General features: G+C 42.0%; 1 protein-coding gene across 2 annotated transcripts in view; it reads right to left on the bottom strand.

Moving 5' to 3' along the window:
- SPECC1L (sperm antigen with calponin homology and coiled-coil domains 1 like) overlaps positions 1–23,894 on the bottom strand; it is a 123,506-nt gene that overhangs the window by 5,493 nt on the left and 94,119 nt on the right. For both annotated transcript variants that reach the window (XM_085879579.1, XM_085879580.1), the window contains 3 exons: positions 20,801–20,903; positions 4,218–4,334; positions 3,362–3,421 (listed from right to left, as the gene is read on the bottom strand). In XM_085879579.1, the coding sequence (XP_085735705.1) occupies positions 3,362–3,421; positions 4,218–4,334; positions 20,801–20,903 (280 nt within the window). The remainder of the gene's footprint in view (positions 1–3,361; positions 3,422–4,217; positions 4,335–20,800; positions 20,904–23,894) is intronic.

The raw sequence follows: 23,894 nt of genomic DNA, 5'->3' as shown, positions 1-23,894 counted from the left end.
GAAAACGTGTTTGGTCACAAGACCACTCCACACACCGATCTTCATGTTTCTCATGTAGAATGTTTCAATCATAATTATGACCTCATAGGTCATGTGGTGTGGCAGCTATGTTAGAAAAATGGAAAACTTTGGACCTCTGTATCTCTAAAACCGCAACAAGGAAAAAATTAAAACTTGGCACACGACAAGTACTTCTTATGGGGAATAAGTGCGATTTTTTATGAAGTCATAGGTGCCTTTGTTATGATGGCATAATTGCAGATGTAGAACATGAACATCCAATCAGAATGAAAAAAATTTTGAGAGTCCTCTTGGGATAAAATGGTCCACAGAAATTTTTTGGATGATGTCATCGGTCACATGATTCGGCAGCCATATTGTTTTGTAAAAAAAAAAAAAAAAACCTTCAAAATCCTCTTCTCTGAAGTGGCTGTATAGATCGAGGCAAAACTTTACATGTATGATCACCTATCGATGATGAACAAAAGGTTCACATATATGACATCATATGTCACATGATTTGGCAGCCATATTGGATTTATCCTAATTTATTTATTTATGAAAATCTTCTCCTTGAATGGCTGGACAAATCGAGGGGAAACCACAGAAATGTTCCCCAAGCCACGGTCGTACAAATTTGTTAAGGAATAATTGATGTCAGATGGTTTGGCAGCCATATTGGATTGAAGAAAAATATTAAATTATGTTTTCTCTGGAACTGCTTAACCAATCGACATGAAACCTCATTTATGATCTAGTAGTGACGGTGAATACATGTGATAAATTTCAATTTGATCAGATGCATGGTTTGGTAGCCAGAATTATCCTATCCAGGTTCCTCCTGATGATGTCATCTCTGCTTTTTGCTTGTTTGGGTTCCTTCTGATTACTCCAATGCAGGACTGTACCTATTTGGTCTTCCATTTGATTTGAATTGAATTTATTTTAATCCCATTCTAAATTCAATTGAATAATGAATAAGATAAAATAAAAACATCGTGGGTCAGATGTCCGATCAAAGCGGGGTTGCATCAAAGCGGGGCATCTTGGTACCTGGTCATCACTGCCAGCAGTTATAAAGTGGAAGTTCTAATTATGTCTCTTATTAATTACGAAACACCCTTGTACACAAATGCACCACAAAATACACCACACAGAAAAGCAGTCCTGGTGAGGTTCTGCAATCCCCGATTGCTCTTTTTCTTGTTTTACTTTTAATCCTTCCCCTCCACGAGCTCAGCTTCTCCTGCTGGCCCAGAGCCAGTCACTAGTTCTTGGCCTTTGCTATTAATTGTCCTATGTTCATTAGTTTGTTCTTGGTCGAAAGGAAATTATTGATCTATAATCTTGCTGGTATTACGCATTTGCTTCTTTGATGCAACTGAGCTGCAAAATAAACCACTTGGGAGGTGAAGAAAATAAGTATTCCCTTGACCCATATCGGCCGTCTGCACTTGCATTTTCAAGAGCTACATCCTCGGAGTGTTGCCAAACTGCAGATGTATGACAATATTTCACCAAGCCCAATTATCTGAGCTCGGCATCCTGTGTAATTGGCTTTAATGCCTGCATTTGTGCTCTGAGGAATTGAAACCAATATTATAGTAATGGAATATAAATTACATTAAAGCATTGGGAGGGGGGGGGCTTTTGTTGATTACTGGGAAACCCCAGCCAGTCTTCCACGCGGGTTCATACTTGACGAGTAACAGTATCAATGTTGCACAGGCCGTCGTGCAAGAGTTACAAGGTTCGTGGAAGGAACGTTGGTGGAAGCGGCAAGGAACGGTTGCAAGACCCTGCCTTGGCAAGTCAGAGTGCTTGCAGACAACGGGTGGGTAGTGGATCGTGATGGGGAATGGAATGGTTGTTGGTTGTTCGTTGGAGGGTTCATTGGATATAAAGATTTAATAACCTAACTAAAAAGAAATCACAAAGCACGCCTTCGATTCTCCCACGAGACAAAAGGAAAGGGATCTGACTACACACATACTTAACGACATAATTGACTTTTGGGATATCTGTATGTTGAATGCAAATGATTTCCAGATCCGTAACAATAAATATATATATATATATATATATATATATATATATATATATATATATATATATATATATATATATATATATATATATATATATATATATATATATATATATATATATATATATATATATATATATATATATATATATATATATATATATATATGAGCCTGGTGTTGGCGCAGTGGTTAGGGCAGCGGCTTGGGATCCAAAAGGTCTTGAGTTCAAGCCCCGTTGGGCCACTGAATTAATACACCAGGGGGTTGACTCAGCCTGTCATCCTTGCGAGGTCGGCGAAATGAGTACCAGTGTACTGGGCCGATGTATACCCCGGTTAAAATAGGTGTACCATTTCCCTGTGTCGTAAGAGGCGACTTGGGTTGCGTCAGGAAGGGCATCCGGCATAAAACATGTGCCAAATCACTATGCGGATCATAACGGATGATCCGCTGTGGCGACCCCGAACGGGAACAGCCGAAAGAAGAAGATATATATATATATATATATATATATATATATATATATATATATATATATATATATATATATATATATATATATATATATATATATATATATATATATATATAGATATAGATGAGGCCCCGCGAGGAGGAGTGATGCAAGCGACATTTTTTAATGATATGATGATGATGGGCTCGGATGATAGGGTCAGGGTTAAAATAGTGCTCTCTGGCATCAACTCCAAAATGGCCGATGAGTCCCTTACATCACTCCTCGCGGCACCACATATATACATATATACATATATACATATATATATATATATACATATATACATACATATATACATACATATATACATATATACATATATATACACATATATATACATATATACATATACACATATATATATATATATATATATATACATACATACATACACTGAATGACAAACTTGGCAAACCAAATTTTCACAAGCAATCCTCACAGCAAGAGGTTCTTCCACTTGAAATATAATCCCAACAATCACATTCAAACAAAGTCTAAATACCAATTCAAAACAGTTTGCAAAGCCCCGATAAGTTGCCCTCTTCATTTTCAGCTATTGTTTCCTTACAAATGAAAATGTTGGTTTGAAGCACTGTTATTAATTTGCCATATCATTCCTGTCGCACAATCAGTTTTGGAGTCATTTTTGCATGGTCCACATTGTACTTTGATAATAATAAAAAAGCGCAAAAGAGGTTTCTGTGGTTCCAGGAAACAATCTACTTTAATCTCAAACCAGCAAATGTCTTCAAATAAAACAACACACATTTTGTCAAATCACTTATGTGTGACTCACCAATGTGGACTTGATCCCAACACTCTCAGCAGCTTGAAATGCCAAGGTAAAGTTCCGCTTCTGCAAAGGTACAAGTGCAGTTTGAAACCACATTGGTAAGATCAACAATACGCCTGATTAAACAACTGCAACCCCTTGCTATTCTCAACCCTGAAGCCGATATGAAAATGCCCTTTACATGATAATGGCAGAGTGTCAAGGGAGGAAGGCGATCAGCGATGTTACGCACAAACAAACCTCAGCTCCAGAAACATGACAATGAACACAATCAAATGAAGGAGATGATGCATCCAGTAATTAAGTGCACAGCTGTTCAAAGCCGGTGACGTATTTTCTTCCGTTTCCCTTTTGTTGTTATTCCCTTTGTCCCGGATCCAAGCTGAGCCAAAAATTGTCAATTGGCAGAGATATTAAAATCGGTTTCCAAATTTCAGCAAAATCAACAACATGAAATAACAGACAGACATTAAAAACAAAGGACAAAGACAGACAAAGAAACAAAAACAAAAAAGACAGATAGAAAGATAGACAAACAGGGGTGAAAACAACCTCTATCCTCTTTCAGTGGTAGAGGTAACACCTCATGGGAGATATGGCTGTCTCCTACATATTAGTGTAAACTTAAGGAGTTAGTTACGTAATCATGACTGTGCTGAAGTGAAATAGCGCACATCTCCCATCATTGCCTAAAAATACACATTTACAGGAGGTTCAGATCAAATCTACCATGGAGACTTGAGAAACCATTGAAAGGCTTTAGCGACATCTCTGAATTCTGTCCAAAAGGAGGAGAAACATAAATAAGGTCATGTGGCTCGGTGATGGAATGCCATGCAGTGTTGGGGTTTGCCAGTACCTTATCCTGGTTGCTAAGTTCTGCATAGGGAATGTGTGCAGGCAGGTAGGTGTGCAGGAGAGAACAGAAGGCCAATCCATCATTCCAGCTACTGCTGAAGTTTGTAATATCAATATTCTGGAAAACAGCGGACAACCAGATTATTATTTTTTTTTTTTAGAATCTGAGAAACATTCATGATAAAAAATATGAGGAATATTCTAAACAATACGAGGAAAATAATCAACGATGGAACAATGCTCCTGCAAATCATGCTGCAAATTTAACTACACTTGGAAATTCAGTTCATCAATGGAATTGCCTTCACAAAAAACAGCAAATGTGCACCTTATGACAATGCCGACTTTCTTGGAATGAGAGATCAATGGGAGGGGAAGGGTGCAATGCAGAGTGTGGAAGGGAGATTGGTTGAGAAGGCAGAGACAAATTTCCTATCACTCACATTAAAGGGAATACAAAGCGCCTCCACTGCAACTGATGTTAAAATATTCTCCAAATCCTTCTGTTTCCAAAAATACAAGTTATATCGCCGTGCTAACATTCTCGGATGATACATTTTGTGAACAAAAAAGTCATCAGAGCAAATACGTTTCTTTTCCCAACGGTGAACAGGTGAGATTTCAGGATGGCATTCTCCTTCTGTGACAAGCAGCCACCACCAAAGCATACAAAGTGCCAATTATATTCGTTTTTTTCCCACCACTTGTATGAATAAGTATGAAATTATATTTTTGGACAAAATACCGACATGGTGTTCTGAGAGGGTGTCATTTTCTTTCAGGCCTTATAAAAGTCCCACCATTCAATCCTAGCCATGCTGTTTGATGATGCGCTGGAACTTTGATGACAGAAATGCAGCTCAAGTGGTTACAACTGCTTTCACCTGATTACCATCCCTTCCATATGTGTTTCCATCTCGATGCCTTCGTGTTCCACCTCCGTGCCTCACCACATCTGTCCACCTCCTACAGCTGCCCCTCCCCCCACTAAAGATATGCCACCACTCCCAGAAAATCTCCAGCCCACTTTCTGCTCGTCTACATTCCTAAATACAACCCTATATCCATTTCCATTTCTCCAACAATCTGCCAACCCCACTGTTTCCCTCCTCTTCAGACTACTCCGAAACGCCGTTTCACATCTCCTTCTTCCGGCATCTGTATAAAAGCAGATGACTCAAATTAACTTGTCAGATGCCTTCATTGAAGTCACCTCTGCATCTTCCAGACATAATTTTTGTTGGAGGAAATTTAATCACAGGATGGTCTTGACTCAATTCCTTGGAGGGTACATTGTGTCGCTGAAGCCGTGGAAGGCATGTTCCTCGTCCAGTGGATGACACGACAGTCCAATTCTTCCCCAAGCACTTTTGTACCACTTGCATGGTACAAGTGGTCACTGATATTTTTTGTTAGTGCTTATTCATTTAAAAAAACAAACAAAAAAAAACCCAGTATTTAAATACAACTACACACTAAAACAATGTGAACACAAAATCACCTCCTTATGGCTTCCAAAAATCTAGTTTTGCAGTATGTTATACAAGATGGTTATAAGATTGCACAACAGCTCCAAACTTCCCAATTATTTTTTTATTATTTCAAATAAATAAATAAAAACTACCATTAAAATCATTATCATATTTCAATTGAATTATATACCTGAACACTGCATGGGGTAAGATGTTCTGCAAACTTGCAAAAGGAGAGGGTCCATTTGTTTGACCGCACTGAACATTGGTGTTTTCTCCGCAACCGCTTGTCAGATTGAGACAAAATTTTCACCATTAGATGCGACGACTACTTGAGAATGTTTTAATGATAATTATGACATCATAGTTCACATGGTGTGGCAGTCATTTTGGAAAAACTTTGGACTTCTATCTCTGAAACCACATAAAGGAAAAAATTTGAAACTTGGCACATAGCAAGTCCTCCTCATGAGGAAATGGGTGATTTTTTTTTTATGGCATCATCGGTGCCCTCATTATGACATTATAATTGCATATGTAGAACGCCACATCCGATCAGTATGAAAATTGTTGAGGGTCATCTAGGGATAAAATGGTCCACAGAAAAAAAATTCATGACATCTGTCACATGATTCGGCAGACATATTGTTTATTTTTAACCTTCAAAAAATCTTCCGTGAAGTGGCTGAACAGATCGAGGCAAAACTTTACACGTATGACCGCCTGTCCCTGAAGAACAAAAGGTTCAAGCAACCTGTCATTGGTCACATGGTTTGTTAGCCATATTGGATTTACCCTAATACCTATCAAAATGCACTACTCAAAAGAAGTCCTGGTGAGAGTCTGCAATCTCCGATTGCTATTTTTCTTGTTATTTTTGCATTATTTCCAAAATAAGTATAATTTTTGTTCTATTTGTGTCTAAATCATCCAAAAAAGTTTTCCATAAATATTTCCATGGGTGAAACTGCAGAATTTTTGAAAAAAGAAAAATAACGAGCAAAACGACTCCTTACGGGGTGATCGGGGGGGTCTGGGGGCATGCTCCCTGAAAAAAATTGAAAAATGTCAATATATGTATTTTGGGGGTGATCCTGTCCAAATTGTAACAAAAAAAAAAAAAAAATGCAAACGAGTGATATTTGGGGAAGAAGGTCTTTTTTATTTCACCTGAAAACCCATTGTTGGGAAGATAATTATTTTCAGTTAGTTGGAACACTGGTGCCACATTTTGTCATCATAAAATAAATGAATACTGAATAGCACATACCTTTGCAAGACTTTTAATACAAGTGTTTATGAAAGGGGGTGGGGCGATGTCACACATCATGTAATGGTGGTTTACCAGAATCTCCCTCGCTCCAGTGGAAACCAGAGCATTCACTACCCCTTTAAACTCACACCTCATGTAATTGAGTGGTTTACAGGAATCACCGTTTAAGCCATGAGCCAGACCCCCCAAATTGACCGGTCGGTACCATACAGATGGAGTAAGGCTCATTGTGATTTTTAGCAAAATATATGTCCCAAGATATGAAAAAAAGTGATAGCAGTGTATAACTCTCGGCCATCTCTGTGTTATCACCCGAAATATTATTATACGCCCGTTTCGCTTCGCCAAAAAATGTGATATTTGCTAAAATTGGAATAAATATTTTTTTAAAGACCACAGAGTGCCAATAATTTGCATACTGGATGCCAACTAATATAGTAATAGAAATATAGAACATTTATGGGGGTTATCTGTCAAACCTTTGATATAATGACAAAAAATATGTTAAATTTCATGAAAAAGTGGCCGAAATCGCTTCGAGTTCAGAATTCACATTGTACGTTTTTGTCAATATTTCAAAAATGAAAACTCCCAGAGTAACATTTGACCCTCAAAATCTTCGCAAGGAATCACTGCATCGGAATATATCATTACTTTGTAATATGGTGGTTGTTTGGGGCACATATTTTGGCAAAGTTCAACCATACCCCCTAATTTTGATATTTTGGAACAAAACATAGATTTTGAACATTTTAGGTTTATTCGTCTACTTTTGGTATCTCAGTGTAATTTTTGGTTTAACTATTTAATATTACAAAAAACTAGATAAATATGTAAAATTCCAGATGCAATATTTCACAAATTGAAACATCTACATATATTAAAAATGCCTAAAAGTAGTGGATAGCCTTAAACATTACTGTATTTCCATCTGTATTACACAACTAAATTGTTATTTCCTTTTGTCATTCCAGGTAATGTGGTGGCGGTGGTGGTGTTAGTGCTTGCCCAGTATGTGTAGTTGCTAGTACAATCGCAATGGAAGAACAAACCAGAGATGAGGCCGAAGAGCCAACTGGAAGACACTATTATTCACAAGGAATCACTGAGTATTGATGTAAAATGAACAACTTACCAGTCCACAAAGTTTTGTATCATGGAAAACCCTAATAAATGCTGCTCAATTAAGAGATCACTCCCCTATACTTGACATTGCTAAATCGGTGACAGACAAGGAGATTCCAGTGATCTTCTACCATAGGAAATGCAGGAGCATTTTCACGATGAAGAGAGATCTGGAAGCCCTTAAACGTAAAACAGATCCAAGCTCAACTGAGGAAGCTGTTGCTGGGTGTTCCAATGCTCAGCGACCGGCAAGACGATCCTCATCAGAATCACGCATCGATGACTACACATGCATTTTCTGTGAAAATATCAAGAGATACAAGAGAACGTCAACTCGGGAAAAACTAGTCCAATCTGTGGAGTTGAGATCAGACCAGAAGCTTCGAGCTTTTGCAGTCCGCAAGTGTGACACGAAGCTTTTAGCCATAACGAGAGTAGGGACATAGTTGCTGCTGAAGCACATTATCATGCTTCCTGCTACAGGGACTACACAAGACCAGCACCTGGTCTCGATACAGAGCCTGCTCCTTCTCAGGAGAATGATATTTATCTCGAAAAGCAAGACGAATCATATGCAGAACTGTTTCATTATATACGAACTGATATCATTCCCAACAAGCAAATTGTCAGAGTTACAACGCTTACAGAGAAACTGCGAACGATGATGTCTGCCAGAGGCATACATATTCTAACAGAATCCACCAAGAAACACCTCCGTCGGAAATTGGAACAGAAGTTGGGAGACTGTATTCAGATTTTCGCTGACACAAAAGGAAAACTTGTTGCTGTACCTGATTGCATAACAATGCAGGATATCGTCAGTGAGTATTGCGATATGGAAAGGGAGCTGAAAACTTGGAAAGATAAATCAACACATATCTCGAAGATCATTGATCAGTCATCGTCATTTTTGAGAGCAACAATAAAGGACGAGAAAAAACCAACAACCTGGACAACCTGGCCCTATCACCCGTACGACGTGGAGAAGGAATCATTCACTGCACCAGACTATCTTCAACGGTTTCTGATCGGTCTACTAACTGGTGATCCAGAACACAAACACCCTTCACAGAGAGTAACAATGCTCATGGAATCCTTCAGTCAAGATGTGGTATATGCAGTGACATGTGGTATGCAGAAGCCACAAAAACAAAAAAAAAAACAGTCACTGCTTCCATACATGGTTAAAATACTCACTGGGAATACGGAGTTGAGACGGACGTTGAACAGATTAGGCTATGGGATATCTTACTCTCAGCTGGAAGAAAATGACACAGCCTTGTGCTTACAGAAGCTCGCAGCTAATCTAAATCAGCAGACACTCGTACTAACAAGTATTCAACCATATACGTTTACCAACTTGGCATGGGACAACATTGATAGATTGGAAGAAACATTGAGTGGAAAGGGAACGTCACATCGTGTGAATGGTATCATGGTACAGGCCAGAGTTTATGGACCACATCTTCCGAAACAAGCGCTTCCTGAGATAGCCAAGAAAAAGCAAAGATCTTTGGATGTCTCTGATCACGAATTGACAACATACATTGCTGGACAGCGCGTTGAACCACAGTTGCTCACAACAGACACAAGCATAGTAACAGAGTACACAGCTACGAACAAAAACCTCATCTGGTACTTGCTCGAATGACCGACGCAGAGAAGCAGCGCATATCACGCTGGACAGGTTTCAATATAAACACCAGAGATTCTCTGACAGTCTCAAATGATGTTGTTGGTTATATGCCCACGATCAATGCTCCAGCTTCGGAATTGACTACAGTCGCTGAAATATTAAACCAGTCAGAACTTGTGAGGAAGGCACTACAGTTAGAGGAGATTGTCGTAGTGTTGGACCAGGCATTATACGCTAATGCAGCCAAAATCATCTGGAAACACACTGACAAGTATTCACGAATCATTCTCCATCTGGGTACTTTCCATACAGTCTGCAATATACTCGCAATTCTAGGAGCTCGTTTTCAAGATGCTGGTCTCCGGGACCTGTGCATAGAAACAAACCTCACAGCGGAAGGCTCACTTGCTAGTGTGTTTTCTGGGAAGATGTACAACCGTGCAGTGTATGTGCACAAGTCTTTGTATGAAGCATTCATGAGACTAGCATGGGAAGCATTCATTCCATGGGTTGAGAAAAACAAACCAGAAGAAAAGAACAACATAACGTCTGTGTCAGAAGAAGTGAGTGATTTGGTCGAACATTTGTGTCAACAGAAATTTGACAGTCTTCTGGCAAACCCCAAATACACGGAGTTAGTCACCACCTAGAACGAATTCTTAGACCATCTTCGCCATGAAAATGGAGAACTCTCAGCCTTTTGGATGTCTCATGTGGACATTGTTGAAAACGTCTTGCTTGCCCTGCTGCGTGCTGCTCGAGAAGGAAATTGGCTCTTGCATCTCTCTGCTATCCACAACATGATCCCCTGGTGTTTTTGCATACGACAGATTTAAATATGCACGATACCTACCAGCGTATTATGCTGAGATGACCAATCTGGCAGCCAATCATCCAGCTGTGTACCAGGCCTTCTTGGGTGGTTCGTTCTCTGTTCAACTATCCAGTCACAATACATTTGGACGCATTCCCGTTGACCAAACGACTGAAGTCACTGTGAACAAGGATACACAGACCCCAGGAAGCACAACAAGGTTTAGTCTGAAATCAGGAGCAGTCAAGCGCTATTACATTACTGCAGAACACAGGAGTGCCTTTCTTGGTCAGATGAGGGAAATGGTACATGAAGACGGATCAAATGTTCCACATGCTGACCTGCACGAAACGCGTGTGAGGAAAGATGAGGATGCTGTTTCGACAATCGTACATCTGGTGAAGAGCTGGGTATATCCATTTGAAGAAGCCCACGAACTTATCAGTATCTCAGCAAAAAAAGCCCCCGAAGATATCTGCTCGGATTTGAAGAATGCCAGAGACATTGGAGTTCAATGCTACACAAACTTCAAAGCTGAGAGACTCGAGACAGACCCACCAATCAAACGCTTTCATGATCCAATGAAAACGAACAAACTGAAAACCTTCAGTAATTTATGCAAGAAGAAACTAGTCAAAATAAGTGGCAGATCCGTGATTCTTCAAGCTGACAGAGCATTGTTTGGTCACATCATTGTGATGGCACAGGGACGAAATCTGCAGATGGCTGATGTACTATCCCATCCTTTTGGTCCGTTACCATGGGCACTGGCAACCCTAGAAGGTCTCCACCGTAAAACCAACAAGGCTGCTCTTGCGAGTTATCTACAAAAGAATGTAGCCCCAGCTGACCAACTTCCTGATCATTCTGCAACCATAATAGATGGAATGAGCATAATCCACAAGGTGAAAGGGGATCAACTCAACGAGGGGGAAATTGCCCAGTTTGTTTTGTCGATGGCACGGAAGGATGGCAGCACTCATGACAGGATCGACATAGTCTTCGACACCTACCAAGATACATCCATCAAGAACTGTGAAAGGCTCGCCAGAGGAGAGGAACTTGGACTGAAGCTTCAGGACATCACAGCATCGCAAATTGTAAGGCAATGGAGAAGTTTCTTGGCCCATGTTGGGAATAAGTCTAGCCTCATTTCATTTCTGGTGAGCGAATGGAGGAAATCAGATTACACCAAGCGTCTGAATGGAAAGGTCTTATTTGTAACAACTGAAGACAAGTGTTACAAAATAACCACGGAAGGACACCAGGAGGTGCTTGAGCTGCAAAGTACACACGAGGAAGCAGATGGTCGACTCTTCCTTCACGCTGCTCATGCTGCACAGACTGGATATCCAGCAGTCGTAATCAGCTCCGATGACAATGACGTATTCATCATGGCGTTGGCGTTTCATACTGAAATTGCATCAAAATTGTTCCAGAAATGTGGCACCAAAGAACGGAAACGAATCATTGACATTACCAAAATTGCAGCTTCAGTGGGCGCAGATGTTTGTCATGGACTTATAGGGAGCATGCTTCCACAGGTTGCGACACTGTCAGCGCATTTGCCGGCAAAGGCAAACTCTGAGCGCTTTAACTGCTTAGGTCTAGCAAAGAGGTCCAAGAAACGTTCGCCGAGTTGGGAGAAGAATGGAATGTGGCCGAGGAGCTTATGGATAAGCTGGAGAATTTCACATGTCTCCTATATGCATCCAAGTCTGGTACAAAGGAACTTAATAGCCTTCGATACAATCTATTCTGTGCGAAGAAGGGCTGGATTGAGAGCCACCAATTGCCTCCATGCAATGACTGCTTCCGAAAAAACGTACAGCGGGCCAATTACCAGGCAGCAATTTGGAAACGAAGCCTTCAGAGGCACCCAATGACCCCAGTCCAGTTGGAAAAGGATGGAAATGGGATGATCAGGATGGAACAACTCTGGCTGTGGACTGCCAGCACCTCAGGCTCTTCTGGATTTGTTGGCCTGTAATTGTTCCAGGAGCTGCAAGCTACCAAGTTGTGTCTGCATTGCCAGTGGACTGAAATGTACAGACATGTGTAAACTTGCCGCCTGCGACAATCAGCCATTGTTTGTCGAGTCAGACGACGAGGACGATCCATCTGACGAGGAGCAAGAATACGGGTTTTGAGCCAAATATGCTGCGCATCTAAAGGGAGCGACACTTTCGTGATGTCATTTCAGACATTTATTTTCTGTTATAAGTGATTTAAGCATAATTTGTATGACGTTCATTGTAATTTAAAGTAGCCCGATGCATAAAAGGATAGGTTCAATTTATAAGCATTATTTATTATGTGTTTAATTTAAATGCCTGTAATCTGTGTCAAAAATTGATTGGTAATAACAATGGAAAAAGAACAAGGCGTATTTGTTCGAGAAATGAGTGAATAACATAATTATGACAAACCTCGAGTGTGCAGCAATTTTGCATGTATTGTGAAATATAATGTACCTGATGTTACATACCTACTTTAGGATACCAGCTAATACCAAAAATTACACTGAGATACCAAAAGTAGACGAATAAACCTAAAATGTTGAAAATCTATGTTTTGTTCCAAAATATCAAAATTAGGGGGTATGGTTGAACTTTGCCAAAATATGTGCCCCAAACAACCACCATATTACAAAGTAATGATATATTCCAATGCAGTGGTTCCTTGCGAAGATTTTGAGGGGTCAAATGTTACTCTGTACGTTTTTGTCAATATTTCAAAAATGAAAATTCCAATGTGAATTCTGAACTCGAAGCGATTTCGGCCACTTTTTCACAAAATTTAACATATTTTTTGTCATTATATCAAAAGTTTGACAAATAACCCCTAAAAATGTTCTATATTTCTATTACTATATTAGTTGGCATCCAGTATGCAAATTGTTGGCACTCTGTAGTCCTCAAAAAAATATTTATTCCAATTTTAGCAAATATCACATTTTTTGGCGAAGCGAAGCGGGCGTATAATAATATTTCAGGTGATAACACAGAGATGGCCGAGAGTTATACACTGCTTTCACTTTTTTTCATATCTAGGGACATATATCTTGCTAAAAATCACAATGAGCCTTACTCCATCTGTATGGTACCGACCAACCCCCTTGGCTCATAGCCTACTTACTCCAATATAAATGAGAGCATTCACTCCCACCTTGGGTTTTCTGCACGTTTTTTACTTGACAGATACTGGACTCGTTAATGCCATAATGTCTGCCCAAAACATCTCACCTGGAACCCTCTGTTGTGCGCTCATAGCCTTTTGATTAGATTACATTTCCTGCATCAAGTGGGGTTTTGTTGTATCGGATCACAAGTGCACTTTATTTACTTGTTTCTCCACCCATTTCCATGTCTGTCTATCTTTAGTCCTGGGATTCCATGTTTTTGTCATCCCGTACCTTCTTCTAATAAACGGTTATCTTATAATAAACATCACAGATTTAGCACATGAGAAACCATTTTGGCATGGCTTCAATGGCAAATCCCCAAGGGAGGTTAAAATTGGTCATATTCTCTAAAAAGAGATGAACGGAATTATCAATTCTAACCACCCCCTCCAGCAGGAGTTCAGTAAAGGCACACCATACCACGTGACAAAAGAAAAGTTGCCAGTTGTAACAAACAAATGAGTTTTAAAATACTGTTGGACCCTGCTATTCAGGGATTCATCATTCACAGACCCCATGTATTCGCAGGTTATAAAGTGTGACCTCCTTCGACATTTGTGCTCTGCGTATTCACGTTTTCTTAGTTTAAAAAAAAGTAAAAATCTTCAGGACTGGTGTCAGATATCCACCTGTGAAATTGGACATCAGCCAACATCACAGCATTACATAAAAAGGTGCAAAAATGAATCTCCCTTAACTACAGCTCAATCAATTCACTGTACTGCCAATCATCAGCAAGGAGGTGGAATTCATCATCACAGTTGACATAAAATCATTCCTTTTCTTCAACAGCCTCATCTCAGATCATCAATGTGGATTCAGACCTGGTCACTCCACCTTGAAAATGCTACTTCTGCATATGTCTTAGTTTTGACCCAGGAAACCCGGAATCCCAGCAGTTCTGACTCCTCATTCAGCACCTTGCAGGCCCCCAAAAGGACATCTAAAGTCTCAGCAAAGATGACTGCATCATCTGTGAAATCAAGGTCGGAGATCTTGACATTCCCAAATGATGCACCGCAACTTGATCTCTCAGACATCCTCCCCAGAATCCAGTCCATACAAGCACTGAAAAGTGTGGGGGCCAATATACACCTGTGACGAACTCCATTAACAACTGCAAATAAGTCAGAGATGGTACCACCACATCTCACAGCACTCAGCACCAGAGTAGAGTTCAGACATCAGATTGATCAGTTTTGGTGGTACCCCATGAAGACCAAAAATCCTCCAGAGGGCAACCCGATTCACTGAATCGAATGCTTTGCAGAGATCAACATAGGCTGCAAGCAGCCCCTGCCGAAACTCTTGTCTGCATTCAGTGAGGACCTGAAGAGCAAGGATACAGTCAATTGTTGACCTCTTTGGTGTAAAGCCTGACTGCTCCGGTCACTGGTGCTCAAGCAGATGGTGGCAAACCCGATCAATAATTATCCGAGCAAAGACCTTGCCCGGCACTGAGAGCAGCGTCACTCCTCGGTCGTTGTTGCAGTCCTGGCGATCACCCTTCCCTTTTCAGATCGGGACACCAAGGCCCCTCTTCCAATCAGTTGGGATGAGGCCTGTGTTCCAGACAGAGCACAGAACTGCATGCAATGATATGAATACAGCATTTCCACCAGCCTTGAGAAGTTCAGCATGGATGTCACAAATCCCAAGAGCTTTACCCCATTTCAACAGGTTCACCGCAGCCTGTGTTTCCACAAACGAAGGTGGACCACAGTTGATTGGAGGGTTAGTAATAGGGATTGTAACATATTACATCCAACTCAACAGCTGGTGGAACAGCCTTGTGCAGCCGCTCAAAGTAACCGGCGCAGCGGGCCTTCACTTCGGACTCCTCTGTCAAGAGCCCACCATCCTCCGCTCTAACTGCAGTACACCAAGGGATAGGGTTGGAGGAATGCAATGCGTGAATTCCCCTGAAAGCAGGACGAGAATCACTTGACCACAGGTGATGCTCTACCCCCCTCAGATTCCTCAAACATTGGCCTCCTTGTCCACCTTCAGCGTACGTACAGTTCTACGCCTCAACCCCTTGAACAAATCAGCTCTGCCATTAAGCCTGGCTCGGCTACTCCGGTCAATGGTATCCAGTGTCCCTTGAGAGACAAAATTCTTCTTCGACCCTCAGTGAGTTCCAAGACATCCACTGGCAACATCAAGGACGGTGGTCTTGAAGGCACTCCACAAGTTTTCAGGATTCCCCAAAGCACCCAGACCCCCCCAAAACTCCACTCAGACTGTTCGCAAATTCCTCAACGACCCTCTCATCTTTGAGCTTGCCAATATCCAGTCTCGGCTGGGATGATACCATTCTCCTGGATTTAAGGTGCAACTTCAGAGTTGCTACAAAAAGCCTGTGGTTGGTATTGAGGAACTGAGCACTTGGGTTGACCCTGCAGTTCTGGATCATCTTCCACCGACCAACGAACACATGGTCAATCTCCTTTGCCACACCACCAGCGTTGGAATACCAAGTCCAGCGATGAGCCTGTGGGTGCTGAAACCCACAGGCTCATCGCGGATTTCTGTATGGGTCATTACAAAAATACGGATTTACATAACATACCATGGAAGGAGTTTCACCAATGTTTCCAATTCAAAATACTTGGAGCATAAATGGGTTAAGAAATAAATTTTACCTTAACAATAAGTGTTGAAAATGGTGTCCACATGCATGAAGACAAGCACTGACACAATCTTGCATATTTGTGAAGACACGCATCAACTCAGCCTGAGAAATATTGCTGATGGAATCATTGATTGCTTCCTGGAGTTATTGAACACTGTGGGGATTATCTTTTTATAAAAGCACCTTTCATTGCTCCCAAAGATAACAAGCTCAAATGAGCTAAGATCCTCGTCCTCTTAATGATGACGTCATAAAAACGAATATGATGTCATCGTGATGTATCAGGTTTGTGATAAATTATATATCTGTGCTAATGCCCGGCTTGATTCCCGCAAACAAAATTCAAACAGCTTGCCTAGTTTCGGAGATAATGGTATAGGCGATTTCCATTAGCGGCGATATTATGGTGTCAACTTTTTTTGTCGGAAGAATTTCCAAAATCGGAGATGGTTACTGCCTGCGCGTGGGCTTTCTGCATATACATGGCAAATTTCACGAAGATTCGATGAAAACTCTGGGTTGTGAAACCAAAAAAAATGTCAAAAAATAGGAATGACGTCATAAAAATTGATATGACGTCATAGTGATGTATCATATGTGCGGTAATTCATCTCTGCTAATGCTCTGTTCGATTCCCGCAAACAGAATTCAAAAAGCTTGCCGAGTTTCGGAGATAATTTTTTAGGCGATTTCCATTAGCGGAGATATTTTGACGTCATAACTTCTTTTTTCTCGGAGGAATTTTCAAAATCGGAGATGGTTACTGTCTGCGCAGGGTATTTTTACATGTATAAGCCAAGTTTCAGGAAGTTTCGATGAAAACTGTCGGCTGTGAAACAAAAAAGTCCACAAGAACAACAACGTAAGACTTAGAGATCCTCCAAGAGGATCTAAAAATCCAGAGGTGAAAAGTCAGGGCATCTCTTTGGCCACATGTCCTTTGAAATTAATCTGTCTGCAAACATGTCGTAGAGCAGCATCACGGAGCCATGAGTAATGTGTGCAGTGGCAATGTCCTGTGGGAAATATATGCACTGCTCACTTCATCTTCATTCAGCTGCCTGATTGAAGAGTAAAGAAATGTCACAATAGCATTCCGAGTTGATCGTCTGGTGGAAAAATATGGGGCAAATTATCCGCTTCCGTGACATGGCACACCACACACTCAGCTTCACATCATGCCGATTTTCATGCAGACTGCAATATCGTGCGTGGCTTTTCTGCTGACCAAATACGGCTGTTTACATCGACAGATAAATGGAACCAAGCCTCATCTTATCTGAGAAAAAAGTGACTTCCATAATAGTGTCTCCATTTGCAGTAACTGGAAGGGCACACGGTAGAGCGCATACCTCAGCCACATAATGCCTGATCCACGAGAACATATCTGGCCCAATACATTTTTGAAATATCATGCCATATTAATAATAATTTTGAAAATTAAATAATTCTCGTATCCAGATCCCGATTCGGATCTTCACCAAAATCGAATCAATTTGTCATGGTCACACACACCCAACCTGTCCACCAAGTTTCATCCAAATCCGTCCACAAGTTTTTGAGATATCGCACGATATATCAGTTTAGCCCTATCTCTCAATGGTGAAGAATCACTGAAAAAAATTATCCGGTCCGGACTCGGATCTTGACCAAAATTGAATCAATTCTTCCTTGTCACACCCAATCTGCCCACCAAATTTTGTCCAGATCCATGTGCAACTTTTTGAGATATCCTGCACACACACAGACAAACAGGGGTGAGAACATGACTTCCGCTTGAAACTAAAGGCAGTAAATGGAACGCTCGATGCAGTCCCTTTCTTGCAGTTCATGCGCAGCTGTTACTTTGTCCAGATGGAGGTGCAGACGTTTCTTCAGCGATTTGGGTGTTCTGTTAATGGGAAACACCTGCCTGCTGTGACAACTTACCAACCGATTTTCTCAGGTTTCTTCATATCCAAACCAAAATATCATTAACTTTCTCATCTGATAACACTGAAAGCCTGCCAGGTCATGAGGCATCCGCAACTGAACACGTTTTGCAACACCCGTACACCAGGACAGTGTAACGTGGAACATCACTGTCAGGAACCGCTTTTGCAAATTCCTGCCCTGTGAAATGCATGCCGCACCAAAAAACAAAAACAAACTCAAACCGTCTTCGGTGGTAAAACCATCTCAGAACTGAATCCACTTCCTTCAAAAAAACAACTGGCTTACCCACAAACATCACGTCGGCCATTTCTACATATTAACAATGGGGCTGCTTTTCATGGTTTACATGGAATTTTCAGAGGTGCACAGTGACTTTTGGGACACCCTGTACATTGGCATACATCTTACATCAGAAAGTGCCATGAGAAGTAAGCAAAAAGCATTGCCAGGAAGACCGTCATCACGTCAAATGCACTGGGAATACATCACGAATGCCAGTTGCCCACCAGGAATTTACCGATCCTCGGGCGAGCGGTGAAGAGCCAATTTTAAACCAGCCTCAAACCTATCCATGTGCAAAGTATTACATTCACCATTTAACGACACTTGCAAGGACATGTAAAGAGTACCCGTTTAAAAAGCAAGCCATTAAGGATTCATGCAAACAAGTTGGGAATTACCATGTTTCATTCATTCAACAGTAAAACCAAGTGTCCAGTGTTTTCTCTTGTAGGAAACAGATGAATTTAAGAACCAGATTTGTCCAAAAAGAGTGTCCCACTTCACACTGTATCTATTGAGAGACCCAGGCCTAGAAATACATTTAAAGCATGACAACAGCTGAATTGCATTATTTCAGGCTATTTCGGGGTGATAAGGTCTTTAAAAGATCAGATAAGTAGTTCAGTGGTGTTCTGAAAGTCAGGTTTTCAAAACACACAGAAGTGAAGTGGCAATCGAGCCATTTTGGATGGTGAAGAATTCCTTCTGATGGGTTTTGTGTTCAACAATGTGTTGGGTTTGAGGGTAGAGAAGTAGCAGCCAAAACCCAAATCCTATTCAGGTTGCTCATGATGACTCCATCTTTGTCTATTTGGATTCCTCCTGATACTGTTGTGGTGCCGGGTTCGGTGGCGAGGAACGGCCGCCAGGTGGAGCAGTCGAGCCGTCTCCCACCGAACACCCGGAATTGCAGGTCGTAACCTTCAGACAACTCCGAAGGTCACAGGTCACTTTAGGACCGTGCTCGCCAATTCTCTGATGGCGTGGGGTAGGGTTAATAGCCAAATTTCAATATACCTAAGCACCCATGTCATCAAATTACAGGGGAAGTCACACCCTCAACTGGGTCGAACCGGGTCGGTCTAGCGACCACGGTCCGGTGTAACCGAGCGGAATTACCAAAGAAAAAAATTACCAAAAGGAATTACGAAAAAATTATCCAATCGGCTTACTGGTTCTCAAGCACGAACCGTGCTGGGTCAATAATAGAAAGCACAACAACGAGCTGGTACATTGAACAATTGGGGGGTTTATTTATAATGGGGCAGGGGAGCACAAAAAGAGCAGAGTTAAACCGACTATCAAGAAGGAATGCAAGTAATGTACAAGGCACTTAAAAAATTGCTACTTCTAGACTGGGCCCACAGACACACACACCCAAAAGAAATGGTGGCCGTGGCCTATATTTGGCCCTTCAGCTCGGGAGGGAAGGCGAGCTGAGGGCAAGAGTCTGCACTTGCACCTGTCCGCCTCGTGCGGTAACATCGATCTTGTGTGGTGGCGGGACTCGAACCCGCGCCGATATACCAGGCACCAAGCACCAGGGACGAGGGTTAGAGCAACGGACGCCAGACAGCACGAAGGCGGACGAGGCGAGAGATGACAGGCGATCAAGGCCGAAAAAGCTTCCACGGATCAGACGACACCAGGCAAGGCAGTCCCAAACAGCATCATCGCACCGACCGTTCTTCGTTCCTCTCGTGAGCTGGGAGGGATTTCTTCCCTGGCCACTCGCCTCCTGATTGGACAGTTGCGTCGTGCGATTCGCTGGCCATCCTTCATTGGACAGGCCCACGGTAGGCGAGGCAACTCCCACCCTTCTGGGTGGAGTCCTGATCTGAGGCGATTGTAGCTCCGCCTACCTCCTCACCTTAGACCACGTGCGTAATGGCGACCGGATTGAGTGAGGGGTGGTGCCGCTGTTGTTGTTGTTGTTGTTGTTGTTGTTGTAAAAAACCCTGACTAAAAAATAAACCCGCAGCACACACATGAAATTCCCATTAGACATAAGGGATGGGACCCTAACTATAAACACATACTTATCGAAATAACTGAACTGCGGGGGCTGCTGACTGTCTGTAGGAGGCTTCCAAATCCGTAACAATACTACATTGCTATTTTTGGTCAGATATTTGATCGTCAAATTTGGCAAGAAAACTTGCAGACTTAATCACTACCTTTTCAAGAAAGGGCGAGACAAGTGCATCGGACAGAGCAGCTCCACATACCTGATAACCCTCAGTTTTCTTTTGACACCACTTCAGAAGCGCATTTCGTTTAGAACCTCCAAACTCATGAGATAGGGCCACCAAGGGGTCTTTTCTCTCCTCGCTATGGGGAACAAAAATGCACAAAAATAAGGATTTCATGCAGACAAACTATTGCAATGATCAAACAACTCATCATGAGCATTAGGTGTTGCAGCAAGTGATAAGACACGACTGCAGTGCTTTCCTTAGATTAATACACCTACATCCACTGCAGTGTTCGCCAATCAATCAAAGATGAAATGAATAAATGTTATAAGTTATTAGATGTTCTACATTCTACAAGGTGACCTCATCATTGAAAATCCATATAAATCAATTGTTCTGTGGACAACTTATAGCCATTTTCAGTGCATTTCACGGTATACACACGTACACACACATAGACACACGTACACACACACACACAATTTGCCACCACCCGCTCGCCTGGGATGGACAAGACTGAGGGCCACGTCAAATACATCAGTTTCGAAGGTAGTGAAGATCGAGCCAAAAACGGCAGCTTTGATGGGACGAGATACACACGAGGTGACCGGTGTCAACATCGAACATGCGTTTGTGATGCGGCCGAGCCCTGCAGCTTCGTGGGACTTGTTGACCCCGTGCTGCCAGGATAGAAGACCTGAGTTTTGGCAGATTCCCTCAAGCAAAGTTCCGACTGGTGAGGACAAGAGAGACCGAGTTTTGTGGAATCGAGAACCACGCTGAATACGACTTTGACGGGTGTGAGAACCGAGCCGAGGATGGCAGCTTTGGTGAGTCAGAGGGCAGCATATGTGACACCCGGAGTTGCACTGCTCAACATGTGTTCGGGACGCAGCCCAGCCTTGCAGCTTGTTGGGTTCTGTGACCCCATCATGCTGAGAACAAAAACCTGAGCTTTAGCGACTCCCTTTTTGCCAATCTCCGCTCACATGGGACCGAGTTCCATGAGATCCATGACCATGCCGAATAAAACGACTCACGGGAAGGAGAATTGAGCAGGGGGTGGCAGCTTTGATGGGGCAGTGGGCCACGTGGTTTGTGCCTGGAGTTGCATCGATTGACATGCATTTGGGACATGGCCTGGTGCCCTGGCCTGGCCTTGCAGCTTGTTATGTTTTGCCGACTATTCAGTCAAGGAAGGACGAGACCGAAACCAGGCATACCTCGGAGGCCAAACAGATCAGGCAGATCTACATCCTCACCACTTTGGGGATGCGGGGGAAACAGAGCATGAATAATTAAACTGCTTGGTCCACGAGTCACGATTCCTTGCTGGGGTGAAGATGGATGCTTCAGTACTGGGGAAGGCTCCGTTCAGTCTTAGAGACTTGCGAGTGGAGATGACGATCGGTGGAGGCGGCACGCACACACGCACGCACGCACGCGAATCGTGATTCACACATACACATGCACAATTGTAATTTATACACATATTAATATGTGATCATACACATATAATACGTGATATTACAAATATTATATACACACAACACACACTAAACAAGGTCCTGATTAATGCTGGGGATGGGGTGGGGGGGGGTGGAAGAGGAAATCAATAACTCCTCCTTAACAGACTTAAGCTCCCTAAAAAGCATCTTCTCTGATACAACCACCTGTTTTTGACATGAACCATACATCACAAAAGCACAACTATTTTTCAAAGCAAAGATTATAGATTTTTGAAAGATAGCAGATAATTATATGCACAACACAAAAACATGGTCAATTTGTTATCCTTCTACACAAAATAAGGCAATTCTCTGTATATGTGTGCATCCAGTGGATATTGATTGGCCCTGATTTTTGTTTTTTTTTATGACTGTCGGACTTTGCATATGTGGTGTGGGTACCCAGGGTCAGGACATGGGCATGACCACACTCCCCCCAGCCATGCGAGGGTGGGGAGCAGAGTTGTGATTTTCACTTGGATGGTTTGGGTTGATCTCCACCAAATTTTGCATGCATGCTGGCTTCCCAAAGGCAACGGGTATTTACATGTTTTCGAAATGAGCAAGTAAATTATTATCATGCAGCGATACAATTTTTAAAAGTGAAAATAATATTGTGAATGTTGACATTTGAGAGACCGGTTCCGAGTTAAGATCACTTTTAGGGCAGAGACTGAGCGTGTTGGACAATGGTTCATACGTGGGTCCTTGCAGTTCATCAAAGCTGAGACTTCCAGACCAGATCCGTCATGTCTGTTATCGTTTCACCCCTGTGTTGTAAATTGTGTTTCATCCAATATCCATGTCAAAACCCGACCTAGTTTGTGTGTATTATCAAATTAATGTCCTCGTGAGCTTCTGGACTGTCCCCCTATCACAAGGTGTCAGCTTGTGAGCGTACCCATTCGGTCTCTGATCTGACACATGCCTCATTTGTTTTTTCTTTATCCAAAGTATTCTCCTTTAACACTACTCAACTTTCTATTTTATTTCCCCTCTTCACGTCAACAAAGATAATTATACGTAAAATATCATGAACTCATTCTGCCTATTTCCTTCCTTCCTTCATTAATTCATTCTCAATACCTCCAAATTCAACTAACAATCCTCCTAATTGAGCTGATTTGTTTCCTACTATAAAAAGCCTTCAATAACTTTTAAAAATGCTTCATTTACCGAATCTCTCCGTCAGGAACACCCCGTGTGTTGTTCTTCATCTCGATCAACCACTTCTTCACACAGTTTCCTTCCCAAATCTATCAAACTCTCAAACGCGGTCCATCGACTGTCCCTCTGTACCGACAGCAAGACTTTCCTCCAAGCTTTCAACAACCCCTCATTTCGCCGCTCTCAGGATATCTGTCTTAATGTATTTGAATTGGGGATCATGAGTAGTCCAGCCTGCAGAGGTCATGTACACGTGAACGTGAACCAACCTTCACATCCATTAACGACCAGACAACGATGAACTCCCGTTCACCACGACAAATATTGCAAAACCCATCAACGTCAGTACCCTCCCACTCATCTCGTAAAGCCCTGTCACACCTTGACATTTTAGCCAGCGTATGCCGACGAATGAAAAATTTGGCGAATACGCTGGCACACGTCGAATACGT

This window comes from Eptatretus burgeri, chromosome 4, assembly GCF_056783735.1.
Source record: "Eptatretus burgeri isolate ZD-2024b chromosome 4, Ebu_testis_v1, whole genome shotgun sequence".
Lineage (NCBI taxonomy): Eukaryota > Metazoa > Chordata > Myxini > Myxiniformes > Myxinidae > Eptatretus > Eptatretus burgeri.
Note: the sequence above shows the minus strand (reverse complement) of the source record. Positions and strands in the feature narration are given on the sequence as shown.